Consider the following 26,105-nt stretch of genomic DNA (forward strand, 5'->3'; position numbering starts at 1 on the left):
TGTGATTCATGATTTATTAATCATTTTTAGATTTGTCAAATGAAGTGAAAGATCTCTTTCTTTTTTCTCACATGAATCGTTAATCCACAAAGTAATTGCTCATTTTAATAGTGGATATTATAACATTTTCCTATTTTTCTATTCGGAGGCATAGCCATTTATCCAAAAAAATCTAGAAATAAATAATTCAGAGAAAGGAAATGATGAGAGAGCAAAATGGATGTAGAAATGGGCACATAACCATGGTTTCTGCTGGCAACAAACAAAAAACAGACACGCACATATTTCTGGAACATGAAGAACATTTGGCTCATTATCAAGGCATTGAATCTGTTGTAATAACTTCAGAGCACCACATCTAGTGGAAGAGCATAATGTGTAGTCGAAGTGTGTTCACGTGTTATGAATACACTACTACATACAATGGCAGCAATTTAAATGCAAATCTTGACATTCCCATCACTCAGTCCACAGGGTTTAGCATGCATCTGAACTGTTTAAATCATTTAGATTTGCAAACCCCTCAATGTTTGTTTGTGTGTGTGTGTGTGAAAGAGAGGAAGAGATGAAACTGTCTCTACAATAGCAGTGTTGTGAACAATAATTTTGAACCCTCTCATTGTCTCAAAGTGATCTGTTCTTTTGGTCATATCCAATTTCAATCTTCTCCTGACAGCATTGTGTTATCTTTCTAATGAGTTCTGGCAGAAGCATTTTGGCACAGAATTTTGGCTGAAATTCATCATTTACTGACCTTTATATGTTTCCAAACACATATTATTTTATTTTGTGTTACAAAAACATGGATTTTTAAGACTTTTGTATGGTATTGTCTATACAATTACATTAACCAAGGCTGTTAAAAAGCATGACATAAAGTCTCTTAAATTAGTCATGATAGCTGAAAGCTAATAGTATACTTGCTCTGTGTGAGGACCATAACTAAATTGGTCTTCAAATTAAAAGTTATTCACAAATCTTCCTCTCCAACTAGCTGTTAATTCCGAAGCTGTAAACAGATCATTGAAAAGTTTATCATTGTCTGATCGCTGATCAAATCGTTTGTCTTGATTTGTAAACCAAATTCTATGAGTTCATAGAAAAGAAGAGCTCATTGACTGATGCTATTCTTGACTTGAGTTTAATTCACTGATTCCTTGATCCGGTGGGCAAAACTGGAGAAAAAAACTCTTTTGTATCTCACAGAAAAAAAAAAAAAACCACATTCAGGTTTGGAACATCATGATGGTAAATAGGTAGTTATTCATGAACTGTTCTTTTAAGAAGTGCCTTTATATGTAAATGCTGTCTAAAAGTGATGCAGCAGTGAGGCTGTGTTTGGTTTTGGATAAAGTATATGTCCGTTCCTTTTTTATTTCTAGTGGAATCCACCGATTTAAGGTAAACCAGCAGCATAAACTTCAAATTACCACTCTTAATAAGTGCCCAGGGAGTCTAAGAGGTTACGCTTGGTTTTCTGTTGGATAAATTGAGGAATACCGTTTTGTGTAAGCTGATGCAATCTTTTCAATCTCAAGCTTTGTTTTAGATGAAAAGGACTTAAAATAAGATACTGCTGCAGGGTCATCTTTAGTCCAGTGCTTAGTTTGACCACTGGAAGAACCTTCCACTAGATGGAAGAACCATCTCAGTTCCAGTCAGATAGCTCTCTACTGTTTCTAGAATGTCTTGAAACAGTTAAAGACTTTGGAATTGGTGTTTTCTGGATGAATAACAAGATGAGATGACTCCAATAATGGTTGGAAGAGTCACTCTGTAAATCATATTATACTTGGTCATACACATCATCAAACATGAGTCATGCTGGCTAAGCCTGTATGCCCTTTCTGTATTAGCTGTTCTGGTTCATTATTTGCATCAGCATGAGTCTTGGTGGGAAGAGTATTGAACTGTTTAACTCAAGTAGAAATAATGTATCCTGAGTGCCAGCCTTGTTAATGTTGGTTTGCTCCCAACAGGTCTGGCACTGGTCGCAATTTAGACATTACGTCAGTTAGTGATTATTTCATCATCCTGACACTAAATGGCACTTGGATGGCATTTCCAAAGCAATAAAATGCTTCCAAATTTACCATGTGGTCAGTAACCACTCTCTTAATTTGCATGAAATCTGTTGGCATGTTACAATAACAAAACAAATGGTGATGGTAATGAATGGTGACCAGAGCTGGTCGTTGCAGCAGTGTTCAGTGAACTGCAAACCAACATTAGAATTGAGAAGATGAGTAGTAGGTTTATCATTGTCAAAATATGCAAAGTCATTTAACTCTGTGGCCACCTTGGAGATACCACATTGACCGTTAAATTTCTCCCATTAACTTTTCCACAACTTAGACTGTCCCTGATTACATTTGACTAAACACATAGGAAACATGATTGGCATAATTTGTCATATTTTAATTTACTAAAGGACTAAGTGCTGCTAGAAGAAACACTCTTATGTAATATATCTTAATATTCTGAAATCTTATTACAATTCAAAATAATGGTTTTACATTTTCAAAATTTTTAAATGTAATTTATTCCTGTGATGGCAAAGCTGAGTTTACAGCAGACAATACTCCAGTCTTCAGTGTCACATGATCCTTCAGAAATCATTCTAATATGATGATTTTCTGCTTTAGGGACATTTCTTATTATTATCAATATTGAAAACAGCTGTGCTGCTTAATATTTTTGTGGAAACCGTGAAAAAAACAAAAAAAAAACAATTACGATTCTTTAATGAAAGTTCAGAAGAACAGCATTTAAAAATAAAAATAGAATCAGAATGGCATTTTTTGCCAAGCGTGCTTACACAGACAGGGATTTTTCTTGGTGACAGAAGTTTCCAGTACACAGACACATTTACATGTGACAAGACACAGATAACAAAAATTAATTGATTAAAAATAACTATGTAAAAACAATACACAAAAAGCAAAAAGACAGTAAATAGTATATTGTATGTACATTGCTATAGAAAAATTAAAGAATTAATTACATTAAAGAGAATGAGGGTAGAGAAGATATATTAAGTCACGAACATATAAGTATAGACAGTTGAGTATTTCACATTTTATTGCACAGTGAGGAGAAATTATTTGTTACACTGTAAAATGTGTTTCTTTTGATCAACTTAAAGGTCCCGTTATTCGCGCTTATTTGAAGCTTTGATTGTGTTTACAGTTTGCAATATAATATGTGTTCATGTTTCGCATGTAAAAAAACAGTATTTTTCACACAATTCACCTATCTGTATACCGCTGTTTTCACGGTCACAAAAACGGGCTGATGACTTCCTTGTTCTATAAAGTCCATCCTTCAGAAATACGTAACGACTTCTGATTGGGCCAGCGGTTCCGGTGTTGTGATTCCACAGCAGCTGAGTGCATGCGGCCCTCCTGGAAACGCGATTGGACTAGAACACACGTGCTGGAGATTTCTTCTTCTAATCACAGGAGCGTTTTTACTGACAAGATGCGCATGAAAATCGCATTCGTTTTTTTGCACAGCCCTAACATCTAGTTAACAAAGCTTAACAGCATTGCCCTTTGTGTAATAAGTTACAGAAACTGTTAAACGCACCAACTTAAATAATAAAATACACTTACCAGTTGTGGTCCATAAACAACGCCTTCTCCAGACAAAGAGGGAACTGCTCCATCTTTCAAGAATAATCTTTGTGCGAATCTGGCATTAAACTGGTTGAGATTGAGGAAGTTGTACTAAGCAAGCTGTCCTCAGCTAAATGTGCTGCACATAGTTTTACATGTGGATTATAATTTTCGGGAACCGAGTTAAACATAAATTGTAACCGTTAATCACCAAGTACAGCATCCCTGGGAAGCCCAAACAAAGATGATTGGACTCAGAGACGAAAATAACAGCGTTTGTGAATTCATGTGGGCGGAGGTTAGTCAAAAACTGTTTTAGTGATGTCATTACTGCAGGAACTAGAGGGATGTTGTCCAAATGGGTCGTTTTTTTGCAGGCGAATTCTGTTAAATAAAATATCTTGCTTGGCATTGAACTTTGAGCTTTAGAATTTTACAGATATTATTTATACTCTAACAACAACATTACACGCTAACTAAAGTTTAAAACATGGGATCATGAAGAAGGGGACCTTTAATGTCCTTGAATATATATATTTTTTTTAATTCAGAAAAGTTTTGTGTCTAAGAGATGACTCATCTGTCAACATGTTATACCCGTTCTGTCATCGTCAACATGTTTGTTTAGTGTGCTTAAAACTCTCTTTCCTCATGGACTAATCAGATGATGTGTTCGTCATGTACCATCATAGAGTTAATGCCCCATTTCATGGCCAGATCATCTCTTTATGATGTCAGATTTATGAACTGTTTATTTAAAGCACTGTCGTGTAACAGCTTGCTGAGATTTCCTTCCTCTGTAATGTGCCCTCAGATCACCTCCAAAGTTGCAGTACATAATTAACATAAAACTCTCATTAGAAGTGCATCCCTCAAAACCGCCAACATTCTCAGCTGTGGCCCATTTTGTCAAGTCACACATCAAAGACTTTGTTCAAACTGTGCGTAAATCCAATTTGTTTTTTTCTAATCCAGTCTTTAGCAGTCTTTCCTGCACTAGCATTTTGTAAGTAATGAAATCTGATCAGATTCCATCACTTACAAAATGTTTAAGTTTTTTTTTCTATTCAGACTACAAATGAAAAAGAAAGAATTAGCAAAATATTAATATCTAAACGTTTCCTCTAGATTATAGTGGTGGCTTTATATTTGCACGTTTGGTTCCTAGTGCTCTGAATGTCTGGTACACCTTGTTTTTCCCACCTTGAGTTAGATGAAGACAGAAAATGAGCTGGAAATGGAGAGAGAGAAAGAGTGATGGTGAGTGTGTGGCACAGGGATTTAATATTTCTTTGCCAAATTCGAAGTACCACCACAAGGGACAACTCTGTTTTGTTCACACTGATAATGAAGCATGCTGAGACTCCTATCTGAGATTGATGTAACCTCCCTGATACAGTGTACAGCACACCCCCTGACATGTTATTTCCAACCTCTACACTGTAAAATATCACGGGCTCATGAGAGCCTCCAGCCACCTACAGTATGAACACTTGCAGAATGTTCAATGTTAGTATAGGTTGTAATAAATAATCCATATGGCATACAGTGATGTTTCTATTTTTAAAACCACTGTTTCACTTCAGAAGTTAAAATCGGTCATTGCCACTTCAGGGTTTGTGTGATGCCTCAAAGAAAGGCAAATCTTTTGCTACCATCTGCGGAGCAGTGGATTAGATTTTTTGGAAATATGTTTGAACACCATGAACAGCACTTTTTGGTCAGTTTCAGCTTGGTTTTAATGAAATCATACAATGGTTAATTTCCAAGGTTCCTGAAGTACCAGGAAATGTTCCCACTGAGTATTTGTTTGTAAACTGTATTTTCAGTCCATTGGGCTCTTCAGTTGGCTGGTGGTGAAGTAGCCATGAATAGGTTCACACTTTCTAAAACAGCACAGTAGCAGTAGCAGCCTAAACAGCAATTGTGTGCTACCAAATGTAAAAAAAAAAGGATTTACTTTAAAGCTGCAGTAGGGAACTTTTGACGCTCTAGCGGTTAATAAACAGAACTGCTTGCGTCTTGCGGAAGAACATCGTAGCCGGAACTACTTCTCTCTGTTTATGTCTATGAAGAATCACAAAGGTACTGGGTTACTCTGCCGCGGTACCCCCGAAGCAATCTAAAATAGTCAGAATATAAACACTTATTATAGGTGTAGCCTAGTGATTCAGGACAAGCTAAAAACACGGTTTGGAAAATGGATTCATGGTGTACTCGCTTATTATGGTGTACTCATGGTGTACTCGCTTATCATTTTTCTACATTTTGAACACAAACAAAGTTACGGACCGCAGCTCTGATTGGTTGTTTTTTACCGGGAGCGCATGACTTTCTGCAAATGGCAATAGGACCACTGGGAGGAGCCAGAGGAGCTTGATTTTATTCACAGATTATCCGTCTCATATTCTACTGTCAGGACATGATGACAGGTTTAACAAATATGTAAAAAATATTTTTTTACAAAAGTTCCCTACAGCACCTTTAACTATACATTTTCAAAGCATTATCAGTGTTAATTTACAATGAACATTTCAGAAATGCATGCTGATTTTTTAATTTCCTATCCCGATATATTGATTGTTTGATTGTGACAGGGAGCTCTCAGAAAAGTCCAGAGCTGGGATTCTCCCAGTGGGAGTGATGTTGTACTACGCTCTCCTCTATTCAGATTACTCATAGTAGGGAAGCCACCCATCGATTCCTATCCATCTGTCTCTCTCTCTCTCTCTCTCTCTCTCTCTCTCTCTTTCTGTTTCCAGTCTGTTCTATATTTGCTCTGGGCCATGCTGGCTCTCTGTTTTCCTTCATGCTGTATCCCATCCCATCCATCTTTAATTAAAGAAAGAGAGAAAATCAGTGTCCTGACAGACACAATTAATAGGCAAATGGTAGCAGTTTTTTTTGTGGACTCTTTGACACCATAGTTAATAACTAAAGCAGTCACATTTTTCTCTGTACTATATTACTATATCATACCGTGACTTTCTTTTCTGAAGAATCATAAAGCATGACATATCTCAAATATAGTTTTTCACTCTGTCCTGCTCTTTGTGTGGTGTTAATACCATTGGATGACTGATAAACCTTTTTGAAATCTCTCTATTTTTCTTCATTTGGTTACAGAGGCTATGAGGACCCTACAGAGACTGAATTAATCGATGAAAGACACCCCTACATCCATGGCATGTTCCCAGCACCTCTTGCCCAGCCCGAGAGGGGCAGCATGGCCAGTCTGGACCGCATGGGCGGCAGACGCTCCCCCTCCATTGACAGCATCCGCAAAGACCCGCGCTGGAGGGACCCCGACCTGCCTGAGGTCATCGCCATGCTAGGCCACCCCATCGATCCAGTCAAATCCAATGCAGCCGCCTACTTGCAGCATCTTTGCTATGAAAACGACAAGATAAAGAAAGATGTTAGGCAGCTTAAAGGGATCCCAGTTCTGGTGGGCTTGCTGGACCACCCTAAAGCAGAAGTCCATCGCAAGGCCTGCGGAGCTTTGAGAAACATCTCCTACGGCAAGGACCATGATAACAAGGTGGCCATCAAGAGCTGTGATGGGATTCCTGCTCTCATACGTCTGCTGAGGAAAACCAATGATATGGAAGTTCGGGAACTTATCACAGGTAAGATATGATAACTAAATTGCATACTGGAACTTAGCACTGTGATCATGAACACAAACTTTGTAAAGTGGGTTGTACATGGGGTTTCACCCACCTTATAGCCACGTTCACACAGCAGCAGAATAGAGATGTCAGTCCTGTCACTGAGTCCTTAATATGGTTATGTTCACACACAGAACAGTTATCTTTAGGTGTGACAACCGCATCCTATAACTGAACTCATACCTGTACATTTTCTGGACTCACACTTGCATGAACTTATAGAACTTACTGCTCAATTGGACTCGTTGTGTCAGAAAGTGATAAGACTTTCAGTTTTATGGACGTTGCCATCTTTGATATTACTTTGGTCACTGTTGCTATGTTAAGGAATACGGGCTTGACTCCCATCGCATGTTCATACATACAAACTTGAATTGAATACAGCCGTATCGGAGAAGCTACTGTAAGATGGCGTCTAAACATGACATTTCAAGACTCACACCTGTAAGTCAATGTGGTTGTCAATTCCAAAAACTGACAGTGTGAATGTAGCCTATTAGGTCAATCTGCTCTTTTGATACCATTTATTTTAAATGTAATAATATTTTACAGTATAACTGTATTTTAGCATTTGGTATATTATTTAGAGACTTCTTGCAAAATAATTTTTGAGAACATAGGTAACCATTTTAATAATGCTACATTGCTTGTAGCTAGTCTAAAATTTGAGGAGGACATTTTTATGGTGGTAATGGGAGCTGGTTGAAATTCAATTCTAGATTCATCAGGGTTTCTTCTGTGTGACTGCCCTGACCAATAGAATTCCCTTTCAGTCCAACAACCTTCCATCTTTTTTAGTTTATTTGTCCTAAATCTTCTATGATTCATTCATTTGTATTTGTTCTCATTTCATCCAGTCATGCTTAGCAAGCATCCTAACTTAAACTGGCCATAGGCCTCTCACCATGTTTTGCATGATTCAAGTAACAGATGAGTCCGGTATGATGTAGACTGAATCCAGATCAGTCTTTCAGCAGGACCGCTGAGCAGGGTCTTGACCTGCTGAATGTCAATATAAGAGCATGCTGGGGTTTATGTGTGTCCTCCGGGGACCTTAATCCCTAGGCCTGGTCTCCATGACCTGATACATTTACTAGAACCTGGACAATGCATGCAACACACAAAGACCAAAGACACATGTTTGCATGCATACACACGACATTTTTCTGGAACAGGGGATTCGTGTCACTGAAACACCATGAGGAATTTACAAAATTTTAAGAAAATACAACAATAATAAGCATTTGTATATGACATAATTCTAAACATATCCCATTTGGACATATCATCATTTTCATGATTTTGCTCAGCAGGGGCTGCATTTGTCTGTTTATATTGTGAAATATTATTACTATACAATTTAAAATGTTGAAAACAGTTCTACTGCTTAATATATTAAATATAAATTTTTGCACCATTATATATTTATTTTATGTCACTTTGATCAAATGAATGCCTCCTTGCTGAACTAAAGTATTAATATAAATCTTACTGACCCCAAACTTTTGGATGTGAATGTATATGCTTAAAAATACTAAGTACAGTATTTCCTCTACTAGGGTTTGGTTAAACTACTGAAAGAGAAAGTTTTTTTTTTTTTTTTTTTTTTTTTTTGATAATGACATTGACTGATAGTTGTCCAAACCAGACATTCCGTTTTTTCACAGATCACAGAAAAATGTTTCTGGCGTGTGAAATACCTGAGTGAATCCTCATACTGCTGGAATATGAAACAGTGATGAATAACAGCTCCACAGCCTCAGTGATTAACTTTACAGCTAAAAATAGCTCTCTTCTACAGGATGGAGGGAATATTGTATGTCTTTTCCAAACCAAGCCCCTGGAATGTTTTTTCTACAATTAGAAATAATTGCAGGGTTTTAAAAATAGGTTCACCTTGTGCTCTTGAACGCCATGGTTGGTGCCCATGTATCGTCAGCAGCATTTATTTGCACCTTCAACCAAGAAACTCATTGTGTGGATATTGCTAGTACTTTTTTTTTCTTTCTGTTCATTATTTTTTTTTTCTAATTAAAAAAAAAAAGTATCTGCTTAGTTTTTCATTGACTTTTCCACTTTGTATGTTAGCATTATTTTTAATTAAAACTGTTCATTACAACCAACTAGCTAAAGCAGTATGTTTATACCAGTAGCCATGAACCTGAGTATAAGTCGCATTAGTCCAAAAATACATCACGATGAGGAAAAAAACATATTTAAGTCACACTGGACTATAAGTCCATATATTTAGAACCAAGAGAAAACATTACCGTCTACAGCCGCGAGAGGGCGCTCTACGCTGCTCAGCGGTTGGCTATAGGAGCACTGAACAGCATAGAGTGCCCTCTCGCAGCTGTATACAGTAATGTTTTCTCTTGGTTCATTTGTCTTGGTTCATGTCAAATTAATTTTGATAAATAAGTCGCACCTGACTATAAGTCGCAGGACCAGCCAAACTATGAAAAAAAGTGTGACTTATAGTCCGGAAAATATGGTACTTCAACTCTCCATCGCGACCATATTTGTTTTGCTCTGATCAAGCAACTTTTTAGTAGAAACAGATTTTTAGATGTACTTCCTAATTCCGTTATCTGTACTAGACCGCAGAGACTCCACTTTTGTGTTTTTGCACATTCCAGTCAGACTTGTTAGTCGGTGTATTGGTAGTCTTGGGGATTTTTCTGTGACTTTTTCTGCTAGTTGCATCGTTACACCAGTAGTTCAAAACTCAATTCAAAACTCAATTCTTTCAGAAATGAAACAAGTGACTTTATGAGTGAGTCATTGAATCATTCACTAAATAGATTTGTTCAAAAACACTCATTCAGGAAATCCTACTATTATATGTTGTTTGGATATACAGTTAGACTTGGTAGAACATGAACAGGTTGCATGATGCGACCTCATCCTTGAAAAATGTACACACAAAAGGTAAAATAAAAAATTACATATGATCCAATTTACATTTAGAAATATAATTACTAAATGCCAGTGTTTCAATTTGGTACTGCGTTGAATCTCTTGGTCTGAATGATTCTTTGTTTTTGTGTGGATATTACTTTTTTGGTTTGTGTACTTATGCAGAGGTCCCCTCAAATCACCTCATTATATTTGACAAAAAAAGAAGAGCAGTAGAAAAAGTCCACGAAACATTACAAAATGACATTTGTTCAGAAATTCCACAAGTCCAGAGTATGGTGGCATTTCTGAGATGATTACTTCATTTACCCTTCTTTCCTGTTTCTTTCTCTCTGACTCGGCTGTCCAATCAGTGTATGATGAATGGCAGGGGGCAGGATGGGACTGTAATAGCCCTAAGTGAATGGCCTGTTAGAACAGCACGTCTGCTGCTCCCAGGAAATTGAATTAGCTAGGGGGCTCCAATGACAAGCAGGAAGGCGTAAACTCAATCAGCCTGCACCTCTTGCAAGGTTCAGCTTCCCTCGCATGGGTTTCATTGGCTCCTTTTATATTCGATTTGTGGAATATCCAGGAACTTGTAAAAGATGCCAGGGGAACCAAACAAATACAATACTAGGTGTACACACATACACACACACACACACACACACACACACACACACACACACACACACACACACACACACACACACACACACACACACACACACACATATATATATATATATATATATATATATATATATATATATATATATATATATATATATGTGCATGTATGTATGTATACAGCCTTTGGCTGCTTCAGCCTGCTCCAGTTGTCTGCCTCCTGTTAAAGCCAATGAAGTGAAGTTAATCAGCATGTGCTACATCTCCTCTGACTACAAGCCCATCTGACACAATAACATGTGCACATGTGCCTGAGCTAGCTGGTAATGAACCATGCTCTTTAATGTTCCACGTTACCAAATAGACATTCCCACATTCGGCAGCGGCTGTCTGTACTGCATCTGTTATCTGCACTTCAGCCAGGGTCTAATGGCCATTCAGCACCTAAGAGGAGATGGTGATGAAACCTCCTCACAGATGGAAGTACATTTTTGGTTATTATCTGACAGTAAATAATTTATTTTGGTGGTTAAAATAACCTGAGCCCACATTACACAGAGCTACAACATGTTTACTTCTTGTTGGAGTTTTTGTGAGCAGAAATTGATCTGGAAGTAATTGCGGAGTGAGAAGAAGATGGAGTGATGATGATGTGTTTGAAGGGCAGATAAATAGATTCAGAGTTGTATCAGGATGTGCTTTTGTTTGAGTGCATACACAACAACGTAAACACTTGCTATTTCTGTTTTTAGCGAGGATGACCTGTGGTCCTGAGACTTAGTTTTTAAAGGAAGTTTATTTATTCGCTGTATATTTCCAGGGGGTAGCAGCAGCTGTATGGGGCTTGCCAAGTTAATAAAACAAAGGCCAGTCTTTCTAAACTCTGTAGGCGTATATATGTCTGCTGACTTATAGAACAAGCTTCTCTGTTTTATTGTCTAGAAAATAACAGCCTGGCCCCTTCATGTTCTGTTTACTCTGAGCTATTTTTCTCAAACTTTGTTTCTCTTTTTCTTTTTCTTGTGCAATCCTTCTTAGTCATGGTCTGTAATGGAGGTTTCTGTCTGAAAACTCAGAATCAATGTTTTTGTAATGCGTGGTGTGTCAGCAGATCTAAAAGTGGTGCTACTTTTTGTTTGTAGCTCTTGTGTCATGTTAAAAGGTGTAACAGGTCATTTTTTCTTTTCCTGTTTTCTTCTTTTCTCTCTCTCTCTCTGTCTTGCTCCACATGTTAGGAACACTTTGGAACTTGTCCTCATATGAGCCACTGAAGATGGTGATAATTAACCACGGGCTTCAGACGATGACTAACGAGGTCATTATCCCTCATTCGGGCTGGGAACATGAGCCGAACGAGGACTCAAAGCCACGAGATGCAGAGTGGACCACAGTCTTCAAGAACACATCAGGATGTTTAAGGTATACTGGTCTGATTGACAGCACCTTTCCCATCTTTGAAAGCTGACCTCTTATTGGTCTTATTGGGTTTCTGCAAATTGCCTTTTACCCATTTCTTCGATTCATATTGAATTGCTCAAATGTTTCTGATGAATGTAAGAATTTCATTTGTTTATATTAAGATGGTTTCTCTTAATGTTATTTTAGTGTTGTTTATATACTATTATAATATTAATTTTATATATATATATTAGCTTTATGTCATATTAGTTTTCAGTAGTTTTAAATATTTCAACTAGTTATCAATGCAATCTTTCTAATTTTTCATGTAATATTTATATTTTAATTTATTTCAGCTTCAGTTCAATTAACAAAACTTTTTAATAGCTTACAATTTATTTAATAATGTCAGCACTGGCCTCTTGTATTTCCAGAAAAATCAGCAGAAATTCAGAAATAGCCTTGTCACCTCGAGTTGTTTATGAAGAACAGAAAGTCCATGATTTTCTCTGCTTTTCAGCCATTCTCTTTGCCATGTTTTCCTTTCTTTTTTTAGACATCACAAGCCATAGCTGCCACAAAGAAAACAATTTCATCCAGTGGCGCAAAACGTAATGCTTACATAAGAGTTTGTGAAACTGTAGTAAATTCATGTCGTCTGTGACTGCCTCCGTATGGTTTTCGGATACACTCAATCGTGACATGTGCAAGGGTTCAGGATGTTCCGATCTTCAGAATCGCACTGTGTACGCCGCCTTAAGAGATTGTGCTCTTTGCCTGAAAAGGAAATTTCTTTTTTATTGTTGTTGTTTTAATTCTGCGTGATCTTTGTCTGTCTCAGCAATTATAAATGGACATTGGATCCTGGTGTAACAAGTATGTTTTTAAACTCTAGCATATGCCTTGACCATCACTGATTTAGTAACAAAACCCATTGATTTATATGAACTGAGAACGACTCATCAGATCAAGAAAATCTTCCTCCATTGCAGTGATCATCGGTTTAAACAATGTGTTACAGTTCCATGAATCTGCCCACAGTGATCCTCCTTCTTCAGGATTCACATATGGTTGTTTCAAATTTTTGACACTGTGGCATCAAATCAGTTTATTGTTGCCTTGTTTGGCTGTGACTATCCTAGTTTGACCTTCTGTGTGGATAAACTTCAGTGCACAGGTCTGATTGTCTAAATCAGCTTGCTAGGACCAGGAGCAGGTCAGTGTAGTTTCATGACCTCAAGTGCTCTCTTTAAATCCTTAATCTTGTGTTTGAATGAGTAGGTACTTCCAACACAGTGTTGTTTTCTGTTTTTGTCTTACAGGCAGAACCAAAATTTGTTAATATGATGACATTTGGTGTATAAACTATAAGGTGTGATTCAGAAATCATTATATTTAATTATGTTACTTACTACACCGTTGATTGTATTCGTGTCTTTCAGAAGCAGTATTTTTGAATTCACTTGAGTAACTGTATGTGTATTTCACCGATGAATAAATGTAGCGTTCATCCTCTTTCCTATTTCCTATAATTTCTCCCTCTCTTTTCTCATTGGAGCTGTGTCCTGTGTTGTGTGTGAGCTCAGCACTGAAGCTCCGGAGGGACGGGGCTGTGTTTCCACCCTCTGTTTCCTCTTTATCAGCCAGACGTCTAATCTCCTGCTGCTGCTGCTGCTGGTTGTGCTGCAACCTGCTGGGCCAAGTCCAGCTTCTGCTTGCTTCTCTGTATGTGACTCTACCTCCCTGCTATCATCCATTCTTCTCAGTCTCTCTACTGTTTCAAGTACACCGTTTTATAAAACACTTTTTTGGAGATAGACCCACTGGATCTCTGATACCTGCAAAAAATAATTATACAATTTAGAAGCATGGACATTATTGCAATAGTTTATTTATGTATCTATTATTGATTGAGTTAATGCTGCCTTGTAGTATTGTGAAATATTTAAATAACTAGATTCTCTTTTAATTAGTGCTGGGCAACGATTACATTTTTTAATCGCAATTAATTGCATTATGCATAAAACTAATAATGCATTCAAAAGTAGTTTTTTCATTTAAAAGTAGCCTCACTGCTACATTAACAAAAGTGTAATAACATTTGGTTTGCAAAAACTTTAAATGTATAAGGTGCTTTTTACAGCAGTTTCTTTTGCATAGTAGCAGTTTAAATATTTATTGTAGCCTAAATCCCAACTTAAAATATTAAAGGAATACTCCACCCCAAAATGAAAATTTTGTCATTAATCAATAATCATGTTGTTCTAAACTCGTAAAAGCTTTGTTCGTCTTCAGAACGCAATTTAAGATATTTTGGATGAATACCGGGAGCCTTGAGACTGTCCCATAGACTGCTTTGATTAAAGCATTTAGAACCAGTAATAGAAATCTCTTAATCAGAAATGTTTTTTCCCCTCTCTTTCTTTTTTCATGCATCATAAGCAAGCACAATCCATTATTGGTTGTCTTCTTTCTCTTCATTTTAAAGATGTGCATTGTGAACATTTCCCAAAGCAATTTCCCTTTTCGTACTTTCTCTGCAATCTTTTACTTTTTCTCAACCTCCTCATCTCTCTTTAGCTCTTTCTCCATTGCCAAGGCTCTTACTGTCTATTGCCCTGTGACAGGTCAGTCAGTGTTATAAGGTTAACCAGTGCCTCAGTAGGTCTAAATCATGTGGAGAGGTGGCAGTACAGCCATCATGGCATCATGTGTTTCCATGTGATGCCACCTCTTAGCAAGTCATCCCAGACATGCGGTTGTGCACAACGCCACTCCATCATCATCCAGTCTTTTTAGCCTCAGCTCAGCCTGTATCCATGGAAACTGTATCCAGTGACATCTGTTGTCTAGTAAGCTGCTTGGAGGCACAGTTTTGTTTCCTGGCTCTCTTCAGCAGAGGGAGGGCACCCTTTATTTATTTCTTTGCTTATTGTGACAAATGTGCACATTTGTAATTCATGATTAAGTAGTGCATCCTTCTCGTGTTTGTATTTGAGATTTTTGAAGGTCTTGGGCTCAAAGAAAACTTTTAGCCAAAAATGACTCACCCATGCCACCCAGAATGAAGATTTGGCCTTCCATTCTGACAGCGCCCATTCACTGCAAAGGATCCATTGGAGAGCAAGTGATGTAATGCTAAATTACTCCAAACCTGTGCTGATGAAGATATGAACTCATCAATGAATAATGCATTCCTTATATTATTCTATACAAAAATATATTAGAACTGGTCATTTGATTTTTAATTTAGATCATTTATTTAAAAAATACCTTCAACTTTTAATAAAATATATTAAATTAAATATTTGTAGAAAATTCTATTACATTTTGCCTCAATATTATATCTTGGATTCTCAAAACTATTAAGGTACAGGAAATTGTAGGAAGTATTCAGTATTGTGCTGACTGTCCTTCAGGCATTATGGAGGAAAAAGGCAGGTAGCTGTAAAAACGCAATCCATCTCTCTCATATCTGGATTGCTAACAGATGTACAGCTGGAAAACGTTACATTCCATATGGGTGTTATACTGCAAATGGGTTTAAATTTCCTCTGCTGGAGAAGAACTCATTTGTTTGCAGGGTGCTAGTTTAATTGGTTTTCTCCATTGTCGTTTGATAGTGATTACTCTGGAGTGAGGCTTTTTATGGGTAGGATATTAACTTGGCAATCTAGTTTAAAGAACTACAGCCTGAACAGCTGGGAGGAAAGAAATATCAGGGAAAAGGATGTAGAACACCGTTGGCTCCTGGTGCCTTCTCAGGCTGTGGACACATCTGACATTCTTTTCATATTTTTATATTATACTAACCATGTAACTTTATAATGTAATCTGTTTTCCATTATTTTGTAAAGAGAGACATTGGTCATTTTAGCAGGTCTGAGATCAGAACAAGGCTTTAATGTGAGTTTAATTGGACTGGGAGACTGTTTACAGTGTTGGGCAGTAACTAGTAGTGTAACTAATTATTAATAAGATTTCATCCATAAAACAGCTAGTTACTTAGTTACTTTTGATGCCACAACCCTTACTGATTTGAAATCCAACAATCCAATAATTCCAATCATTCAAACTGTTCAATCATTTAAAAAATACAGACCATTTTTGTGCATAGATTAAATTATATTGTAAAATATAGTGAAAATGTATTTTATATATTATAATTGAATATTTGAATTATATTTTTAAATATTTTAAAGATATTGGCAGTTCCTTAGCTTCTTTTTGCCAATAACCTGTATCTTGTATCTAACTCCTTTTACAAGAGTTAGGTTAAGTTTACCTGCTTTAATTATGATTAGTTTGTAGCTTGGCAAGTTAAAGCTTCAAAAGTAGCTTCCTCAACAAAATATTTTAATGTGTCAGCTTATGATGTATATTTAGTAACAATAACTAACTCATGCTTTTGCTGTTTGCTGTAGGAATGTGAGCTCAGACGGTGCAGAGGCTCGCAGACGGTTGAGAGAGTGTGAGGGGCTGGTGGATGCCTTGCTGCATGCGCTGCAGTCTGCTGTGGGAAAGAAGGACATGGACAACAAAGTAAGTGTATTCAGAAGAGAGAGCACCTGGAGCCTGTATCCATCTTTGGTTAAACATTATACTGTTTTAATATATGTTTTAACTTTCATTTGGTAGGTCACACACACACACACACACACACACAAATCCAGACTTCAGGGAGTGCTGTAATAAATACGAAAGGGATAAAGGGATGTCAGCTTGTCAATATCACAAAAAATCCCAGGAAAGTGATCAGGACCGTAATGTAAAGCAGAGGGTTCTTCTTTCATCTTAAAGGTTTTTGTGCGATAATGACTGCCTTGTTGTACATTATCCCACATATTAACCGGTTACTTCTGATATTAATAATTGAATTACAAAAAAGATTGATTTGCATGTAAATAGTTGTATTATGAGACACAAATTCAGCACAGTTAAGTACAGTAGATAATCACTTGCCTGGCACAACGGTCATTATTCAAAAATATCGTACAATGCTGCAATTGAACTATTATTATTATTATTATAAAATGACATAGTAATAATAATAATTATTATTAATTTAAATAAGATTTATTTAGTCTTTAGTAGACAAATGGTCACTTTTTTTTCCAAGCTACCTTTTCCCTTCCAAAATGCCTGCATAAAATGTTTCATTCTTTCAATATTTCTTTCTTGCTGTTTCTTAGTCTGTGGAGAACTGCGTTTGCGTCATGAGGAACCTGTCTTACCACGTGCACAAGGAGATTCCAGGGGCTGAGAAGTTCCAGGACCCCTCAGCTCTTCGGGGCCCCGGCTCTGCTGGCACTCAGAGGAAGAAGAAAGATGACGCAGGCTGCTTCGGAGGAAAGAAGGCCAAAGGTCATTATTGAATTTTTTCTTCATCTCATCTATGTGCTTTATACTTCCAAATCAGTGCTGAGTATCTTTAGATCACTGAGCCTTGATCATCAACAGCCGGATGCTTCCATTGCCGGCAGGGTCACAGAGGGCAGTATGATCCTGACATTTACACCACGTCATAAATAGCAGTGCAGGCAGATACTGTAATAGGAAGCTAAATGATGCTCCAATCTCTCTTTGTTTGACCTGTGCTCTTTTGTGACTCATGATTTAAAACTGGAATGTGTGTCTGGAGTATCAGTGTTCATCTTTAAATGGATGTAGGTTTAGGTTCACTGTCTGTGCCGCTACGCTGACAGAGTTGAATCAGTTTTTCGTAACACTTAAACTGCTGAGTGTTATTTAGGCATATTCTTTTACATAATGCATCCTAACTTTCCACAAAAACAAGAAAACACGAAGGGTCTGAGCTGAACTCAAAATGAACTCTCTTTTGGCTCACGCACCTGGACCAAGCGCAAACTATCCCCCCATTAGCAGCTAATAATAGCGAACACATTTATAGGGGGAGCAAACAGCTTCAGTGCCAAAATATGAATGATATCATTTAGTGAATTGATTCTTGAGCAGACCTATAAGAGAATTCAATAAACAAACTGAAGGAGCAAAAGCAAGAATGTCGCTAAGCAGCAAATATGACAACAGTGATGTCATGCTAGTGATGCTCAGGATTCAAAGAGGCAATAGATATTCAAATGTCTGTGATATTATACCAAAAGTGTTTATTTTCAGGTGGCTAGCTGAAGAGCATGCCTTTGATAGTGTAGATTACTAGGTAAATTGCTCAGCCCGATTCTCTTCTACCACACAGTAGATGGCCTTAAAGAGAAAACTGACTGTAGATGACTGATTATGCTAATGCCCACTATAGCAGCCCTGCAGCCACGCTGAGAATACAGTATTACATTATGAATTGTTCTGACAGCATTGCAGAACACAATGATGCATGAAATCTTTGACTATACTTGAATGATACTGTGAAGTTTCTTGAAACCATTTAGTGAATTTGCTTCAAAAAGCTGCACAAACATTTTTTTCTTCTTTCTGTAATCTTCACTTGAGGGAACTAATAGAACTGACTGCTGTCTCAACTTTGTACTTGATTACTCTCCTTTTTCTATGTACCTTTAAGTGGTTCACAAATAAGTTCTGTCTCACTTAATACACACACTCTCTGAATCTCCTTTCTTATTCCCTGCCTGCTTTTTTTTTTTTTTTTTTTTCTTAATGGTCTTGCTGCGGTTCCTGCATTGGCTAACTGTAGAGGAATGGTTTAATCAAGGTGAGTGTCTCTTCCTGCTTTTCCTATGTCTGTTTCTTTTAGCATACATTTGCACAATGCCTTCCTCTAACTTCATCAGAATACATGTTTCATCACTTCCCCTCTTTCACTCTTTTGCTTTCCATTCTTAAATAAAGTGTCTAGTGTTTCTGTCCTCAAGGAAATGTCAAACCTGTGCCAGTTTAGCTGGTTCAGAGACCCTTTCAGCTGGCATAGATGTCTGTGTGTCTGCTGTTATCTGTTATCGAAGCCTGCTTTTGCTATCTGTCTTTTTTCCCACTGCTTTAAAGGGATAGTTCCATCGAAAAATGTTATTTACTCACTCTCATGTTGATCCAAATCTGTGTTTTCTTTTTTCTTTTATGGAACACAAAAGGAAATGTCAGAATGTACACATTGTCTTTTTTCATATAATGAGACTTTAGTAACCATGCAAAAGCTTTGTCTGGGAATTTGATTTTTCTTGTCCATTACTTAAAATATCAAGAAATCTTTAAACAAGATAATATTACATTAGAAGCAACACTGCATAAGATATTAAGACTTGTTTTTAATTCAATCTTGTCATTAATTCAAACTTGTCTTAATGCACTGGAGATCTTTCCTTTTAAACAACTTAAAAAAAACAATCTGCCAGTATCTTGCCAATGTCTCATACAGTATTCCCTCTCAAGTACACTTATTTGTTTTAAGGATTGTGGAAGAAAAACAATTTTAAAATGTATTTAAATTATGATGTAATTAACTAAATTAATTAATTTAGATACTTAATTTCCTCTCCACTACAGAAATGTGCATATTCACATTTGGTGCATCGTGATTGAGTTACAAGACACCATGACATTTGCCATTTCTTAGCAATTCACCAAATTTAAATATGTGCATATGTAATATGCGCAATGAAGATAAGAAAGCTACAGTGATAGAAGAAAAAATATTTTTACTGAAAGATAGCTTTGTTTTGGTCTTAAGTTATGGCTTCAGAGTACTTGAATTACAGAGTGTGAGTCATGTGGGCTATTTCTAAGATGCTTTTTTGTTGTTTTGGAGCATGTCAAATAAGTTTGGAACAACATGAAGGTGAGTTATGCTCATTTGTAGAGGAGCTATCTTTATAACATGTTCTCTGTGTGTGGTAGTGGAGTGGTCTTCATTACTTTATTCTGTTACAGACAGACAAAGGCTTTGCATTTTTCCCACTCTTGCGAGCTGGTGTCAAGAGTTTGTCTTTGCATATCTGTGTAGTAGTTAGATTTATGTGTGGCACGTCTGTAACTGTATGTGTGCGTCTGAGACAGAGTCTACTTGACATTTTCATACCAGTAAATTTAGTCTCTCATTGAGTGACGCTTACAACTGCTCTTTCTGTCTCATTCCCTCATGCTGTCTTACTCTGTCTTCCCCTTCTTCACTTAGGGAGGAAAAACGGAGGGCATGACAAAAACTATGACACATTGGACCTACCCAAGCGCACAGAACCCACTAAAGGTATGTCTTCTTTTGACACCACCGAATTATTACATCTTTAAGCTGTCACTCTTCTGAAAAAGGGAGCGGAAAATACCTGACTCTTTGGTTTTTCTCAAAAAAAAAAAACCTTGTTATGAAAGGCAGGTGCATTGCTTTAAGGAAGTGAATTTCAGTAATGTACAGTTTAAAAATAGTGTGTGGCTAACACTGTTAGACTACTGAGGGTTATAGTGCACAGATTTATGGGAGGTGAACCTCTGTTCCCAAACCTAGTGAGCTGCCTACTGAGGCGGCATGCTAAAGCAATACCAGCATCGCATACAAATTTACTGTAAAAGTGATGCTAAAATGCATTGTGACAAGCTCAGTGATAAAATAAAGATGGTAAACAAGATGAGAGAAATGCCTTACCATTCAAAAGTGACAGTGAAGAAATGTATAATCTTACAAAAGATTACGGTTTTGTATAAATGCTTGTTCTTTTAGACCTTATATTCATGAAAGAATCCTGAAAAACCTGTTTATGTTTTCAACATTAGTAATAAGAAGAAATGTTTCTTGAGCACCAATTTCAACATATTTATTAGAATGATTTGTGAAGGATCAAGTGACACTGAGGACTGGAGTAATGATGATGAAAAAAATATAATAAAATCACATGGAAAAATTTTTATTTAAAATGCTGAAATAAAAAATAGTTTCAATACTTTGTTGTATTAATATTTCTCAATAGTACTGACATGCCATAAAGTAAATTATAAAAAAAAAAAAAAAAAACATATTAAGTGGTGTAAGTCTCCGCGTTAAGCACAAATCCCGTCCTGCAGCTGATTCTAAGGCCGGTGACACACTGGCTGCGTGGCGTGAGCGTGGCGTTTCTGCTGCGTGTCAGTTGCTTTACCTTACCTTTCTGGACATGGACAGTAGAACGTACACACAGTTTCAATGGAGGGACAGAAAGCTCTTGGACTAAATCTAAAATATCTTAAACTGTGTTCCAAAGATAAACGGAGGTCTTACGGGTTTGGAATGACATGAGAGTGAGTCATTAATGACATAATTTTTGGATGATCTAACCCTTTAAGATGCTGTCTTAGTAGGCAGCATGCTCACTAGGTTTTGGAGCAGAGCAACTGTTTGCACAGAGTGCATTGAGTGCACATCAGCATATGGAGATCCTCTGGGAATCCCAGGTATCAGGTAACAGTACCCTTCTGCTTAGGCCTTTCATCATTATGACACACACAGCCATAATCCTCAGTGGCAGAGTGCTAAATAGACGGTGTGTTCTAATCCAATTGATATCCCTGACCAAGTACATCCAGATAGAATAAGGCAGAATTAACCGTCAGAAAGGGGTCAGATTGAGGCCTCTGCTGGGTTAAACCATCTGTGTGTGAGAGATGATCAGACCTTTAGCTTGGAATTGTCTGCAAACTAATCATAAGGGAAGCATGCTATTGGAGAATTCATGCAAGAAATGTCACAATGCAGTGGAACAGAAAAGGGGTCTCAAGACTGGACATGCTGTCTTAAAAACCCTGAAAAACATCAGTCCTTGTGGCAATGTGGAAGATGTCCGTCTCTATTTACACCCACTGCACAGTCATCAGGGAGCCACTCAATACCTCTTTCCTTCTGACAGACTGATCTAAGATCATTTTACCTCAGTGCTCCACTTATTGAGAGAGGAAAATGTTTTATTCAGACTCATTTTTTACATATTACTATGAACCACAAAGAGGGATGAAAATGTATCATTTTTAGATGACCTGTTTTTTTGTTTTTCGACAAGTCTGTAAGGCTTATGAAGACATCCCATTTAAGAAGAGAAATATTGTTTACTGATCCCCCACTCCTAAGAGGACCATTGTTTTTTGGTTTATTGTAAGATATTAAAAGCGAAAATTGAAGGGGGATGAATAAATGGGAGTAATGGGAAATCAAATGTAGTCATAGAGTTTTTGTTCAGAGGTCTACATGTGTTTGTGGTTGAATTGTTTTGGTTGGCAGAGAAGAAAAAAAAACGTAAAAAAAAAAAGTAGCTCATTGCCAAACCCACGAGGAATCTGGAGTTTGTCACATTTTAGTTTTTGGAGAAATCTGTGGAGTTCATTGGTTCTTAGCACAGGAGGATGGATAAGTTATCAAACTAATTAATACATTGTCATAAGATTTGTAACTGAGAATTGGAAAATAAAACAAAAAAATTCAAAACTTGAGCATTTTCAGTTATACTATTGTTCAAAGTTTGGCATCAGTATGTTTTGTTTTGTTTTGTTTTATTCACAGTGTTCACAAAAGCATAAAATAGAAAACCATTATTTTACATCATAATAATATTTCACAACATTATCATAATACTATTTCACAATATTACTTTTATTTTACAATATTACAAATATCAAATAAATTCAGCATTGGTAAACATTAGAAACATCTTTCAAAGACATCTTACCAACCTCATACCTTCGAACAGTAGTGTAGGTTTTGGCACTTTTTAGTACATCTTGACTCTGTAGAAATCTGCAGAGTTTTCTGTGGACAGTGTGTGTGTGTGTGTGTGTGTGTGTTCCTGTTCAAGGGTTGGTGCATCCGTGTAAGATTGTGCTGACTATTGCAAAACTCAACAAAGCCATGTTTGTTTTTGAGCGTGTCTGCTGGTGTGTATTTTCACTTTTCTCACACAGCTTTGAGACCAGCTGACCTTCCAGATAGAAACAACGGTCACATATTAGTTAAAAGTTTCAACAGCCCTGTTCTCGCAAAATGCTTTTGAGTAAATAATGGATGCTTCAAGGAGCAGTCTCACAAAGTTGTAATGGCAGCTGTTCAAAGTCAACAGCATTTCTTGTTGCTCTTTAATTAGACTCCTTTATCATTAACATGCAAATTGGGGATGATGTTGAACTGATTAATTTTTTGTGGTTTATCAGTGTAAGCTGATTTTAATAGTCATGCAAGAAGATAAGCTTTAAATATATATATATATATATATATATATATATATATATATATATATATATATATATAATTTTTTTTTTTTTTCTTCTTTCTTTCTTATATTTACATGATGGTTTGATAGGAAATAGATTGCACCTCATTCACTTAAAAATAGTTTTGAAGCATTAATGATCACAAATGAAAGCCTTTTTTTTAAAGGAAGATCAGTGAAGTTTGTAATGTCAGTTGGCTATGACTGTCTGATGGAGACATAAGGCTATTTATTCATAGGCCTGAACCAGCCTTTGTTTTAGACATACTGTAAGACATAAACCTGCACTTGTATTAACAGTAAAAATATCCTCGCCTGTTTCTTTGCTAGAGTGTAATGAATACACAAGGATTCACATTTGTCCATGCGGATATGGTTAAGGTTAAGAAAAGGCAAGTGATCAGATGAATATTAAGTCTGGTCTGATTTCAGGTGGTATTGCAACTGGGGATGCAATAGAAAGAACAGGGTAAAAGAGTTTAGTGTGCAATGGGACTGCTTCTATTGTAAGTCTCTCTCTGTGTGATGTATATCCATAGATCATAAATGTGTGCTTGAGAGGCTGCTGTGACAGCTTAGAGTATTGAGGGATTTTGGTCGCTTAGCTGAACCTGAGGTACACAGCCAGTGTTTATTCACTGAGCAGCTTTGTTGCATTTTATGCCTCAAGCATTTAGTTTCAGAGAGGTCCTGTTTGAAAACTACAAGCCATGAAAGATATTAAGGCTTCCTCAGTGCATTATTCACATCCATGGAGAAAGAGACAAGAGAGATTTAATTAAGGATTCTATGGGAGATGTGATTGACAATGAGCAGACTGGGGTCTGTTCCAAAACCCTGTGAGCTTCCTCATGCCTCACTGCCTAAGTAGGCAGCTGTCTTCTGAGACCATATCCTAATAGTGATGGAACCATATAAGTGACTTATTGAAAACATTATATATATATATATATATATAATTAAAATAGTAATTTATGCACTACTGGTCAAAAGTTTGGCATAATGAAGATATTTAAATATCTCTTATGATCGCCAAGGCTGCATTTTTCGATGAACGGTGAAAATAGGAATAATTGGAAATATTGTTACTGTGATGGCACAGCCAAATTAAATCAATCAGAAGTAACAGTAAAAATAATTCAGTAGAAACCCATGATATTGGGAATTTGGCCAGAAGCAGCTTGGTTTGACAGTAACTTCTGTGTGAATGCTATGCTATTAACAATAGACAGTGGATCTTAATGTGACCTCTAGAGTAATGAGTGTGCCTGTGATCCCTTAAAAGCAGCTCACAAGGTTTTGGAGCAGAGCAAATGAGTGCATGTTCTTTGGTGTTGACTGAAACAGCATTTGCTGTGCTAGAGGTCACAGAATGTGGAGGTTATGTAGAGAAGCTGTTAGTACACCCATTGTGTTCCTTGGCCCTTAATTCAAGCAGTGCAGTGAAGCCATTGTTGTGTTTCATACAAAAAAAAAAATGAGTCCTGCGAGAGATGAAGATGCTATGAATTAATTACGTGTCATATTCTCCCTTCTCAGGCTTATTCCTTTTTTAGTAGCACTGTCATTCCCATAAAATAATGGCATCAGGTGGATGGAATGATGATGAATCATATTTACTGTGCTTTTCTTTGGTTCCTCCTGTCTCTGAGCAGAACACTTTACACAGAGTCCAACTTGTTTACTCACGAAACCTTTAACATGAAAACCTAAGCTCTATTCCAAAGCCTAGTGGACTGAATTACTGTCTGCTGTTTACAAGGGTAGCTACATTCAAAGACTCTTTAAACGAATAGACCATGTGAAGTGCATGGTTGACATGACTAACAACTGATTGCAGAAGAATTTGATGTTAGCATGTTCATAAACTAATGACTCTACACTGTAATTAACATAAATACATAGGGCCAGTGCTGCATTAAGCCTTTGCAGGGTCCTGGGTTAACACAGCTTTTGTGCTTGTTTGTACATTAGTAGTTTTCCCAAGGTTATTCAGCAGATACAGATTATAGCTTTTTTAGCCTTCTCTTGAGAGATGTGTGTGCCTTTCATTGCATTGCTCATTGCTCTTCATTTAATTTGCCTCAACTGCCTGTTGACAGCTCGCCCGGTATAAAGCAGCTCACTTATGAACAGCATCTTCCCATCGTGCCTGGCGGCTGTGTTGCTGAACCATCCATTGAATTTAGAGAGCTTCTTAACAACAGGAACCACATTCTTAATTGGCTTGTTTTACAGCAATCTGCTCTTGAGAAATCCATTTGTGTTATCCATCCGAGTCCTCTATTAGGAGACCGTCTCTGCTTGGATTAGGTATTCTTCTCTAAAACTGAAGCTGCCATATTTTTCACTGATGTTTTGTTAATGAACCCGAGCTCTCTACCGACATCTCTTGTTTATCAGAGCTGTACATTTCACATTAATGCTGACATGCCTCATCTGGTCCTCGTTCTGTCAACAGTCTTGCTCCCACATGCTGTGAGACGCCTCTGTGACTTTGAAATAAAACATTTTTCCTGACTTTTGCACTGAAAAAAAAAAACAAGCATTTTCTTCTGTCAGTATTTCAGTCTTGTTTTCTCCTTAAAAATGTCTAATCACCTTATTTATTTATAGTTTTTCCTTATAAATCTCATGGATTTCATAGAATTTCAAGATTTGCTTTAAGAAGATGTATCTGTGAATAATATGGAATATAGAAATAGGATGTAATCATTTATATTTAATAGTTTTAA

At 36.9% G+C, this 26,105-nt stretch overlaps 1 protein-coding gene across 13 annotated transcripts in view; it reads left to right on the forward strand.

The window, feature by feature from the left end:
• LOC113091348 (armadillo repeat protein deleted in velo-cardio-facial syndrome homolog) overlaps nt 1-26,105 on the forward strand; it is a 203,047-nt gene that overhangs the window by 156,270 nt on the left and 20,672 nt on the right. For 11 of the 13 annotated variants that reach the window (XM_026256803.1, XM_026256811.1, XM_026256804.1 and 8 more), the window contains 6 exons: nt 6,744-7,246; nt 12,055-12,238; nt 16,642-16,759; nt 17,410-17,581; nt 18,888-18,905; nt 20,322-20,393. In XM_026256803.1, the coding sequence (XP_026112588.1) occupies nt 6,744-7,246; nt 12,055-12,238; nt 16,642-16,759; nt 17,410-17,581; nt 18,888-18,905; nt 20,322-20,393 (1,067 nt within the window). The remainder of the gene's footprint in view (nt 1-6,743; nt 7,247-12,054; nt 12,239-16,641; nt 16,760-17,409; nt 17,582-18,887; nt 18,906-20,321; nt 20,394-26,105) is intronic. The other 2 variants (XM_026256808.1, XM_026256810.1) reach the window with 1 other exon arrangement.

This window comes from Carassius auratus, unplaced genomic scaffold, assembly GCF_003368295.1.
Source record: "Carassius auratus strain Wakin unplaced genomic scaffold, ASM336829v1 scaf_tig00214183_4049273_7079891, whole genome shotgun sequence".
NCBI lineage: Eukaryota > Metazoa > Chordata > Actinopteri > Cypriniformes > Cyprinidae > Carassius > Carassius auratus.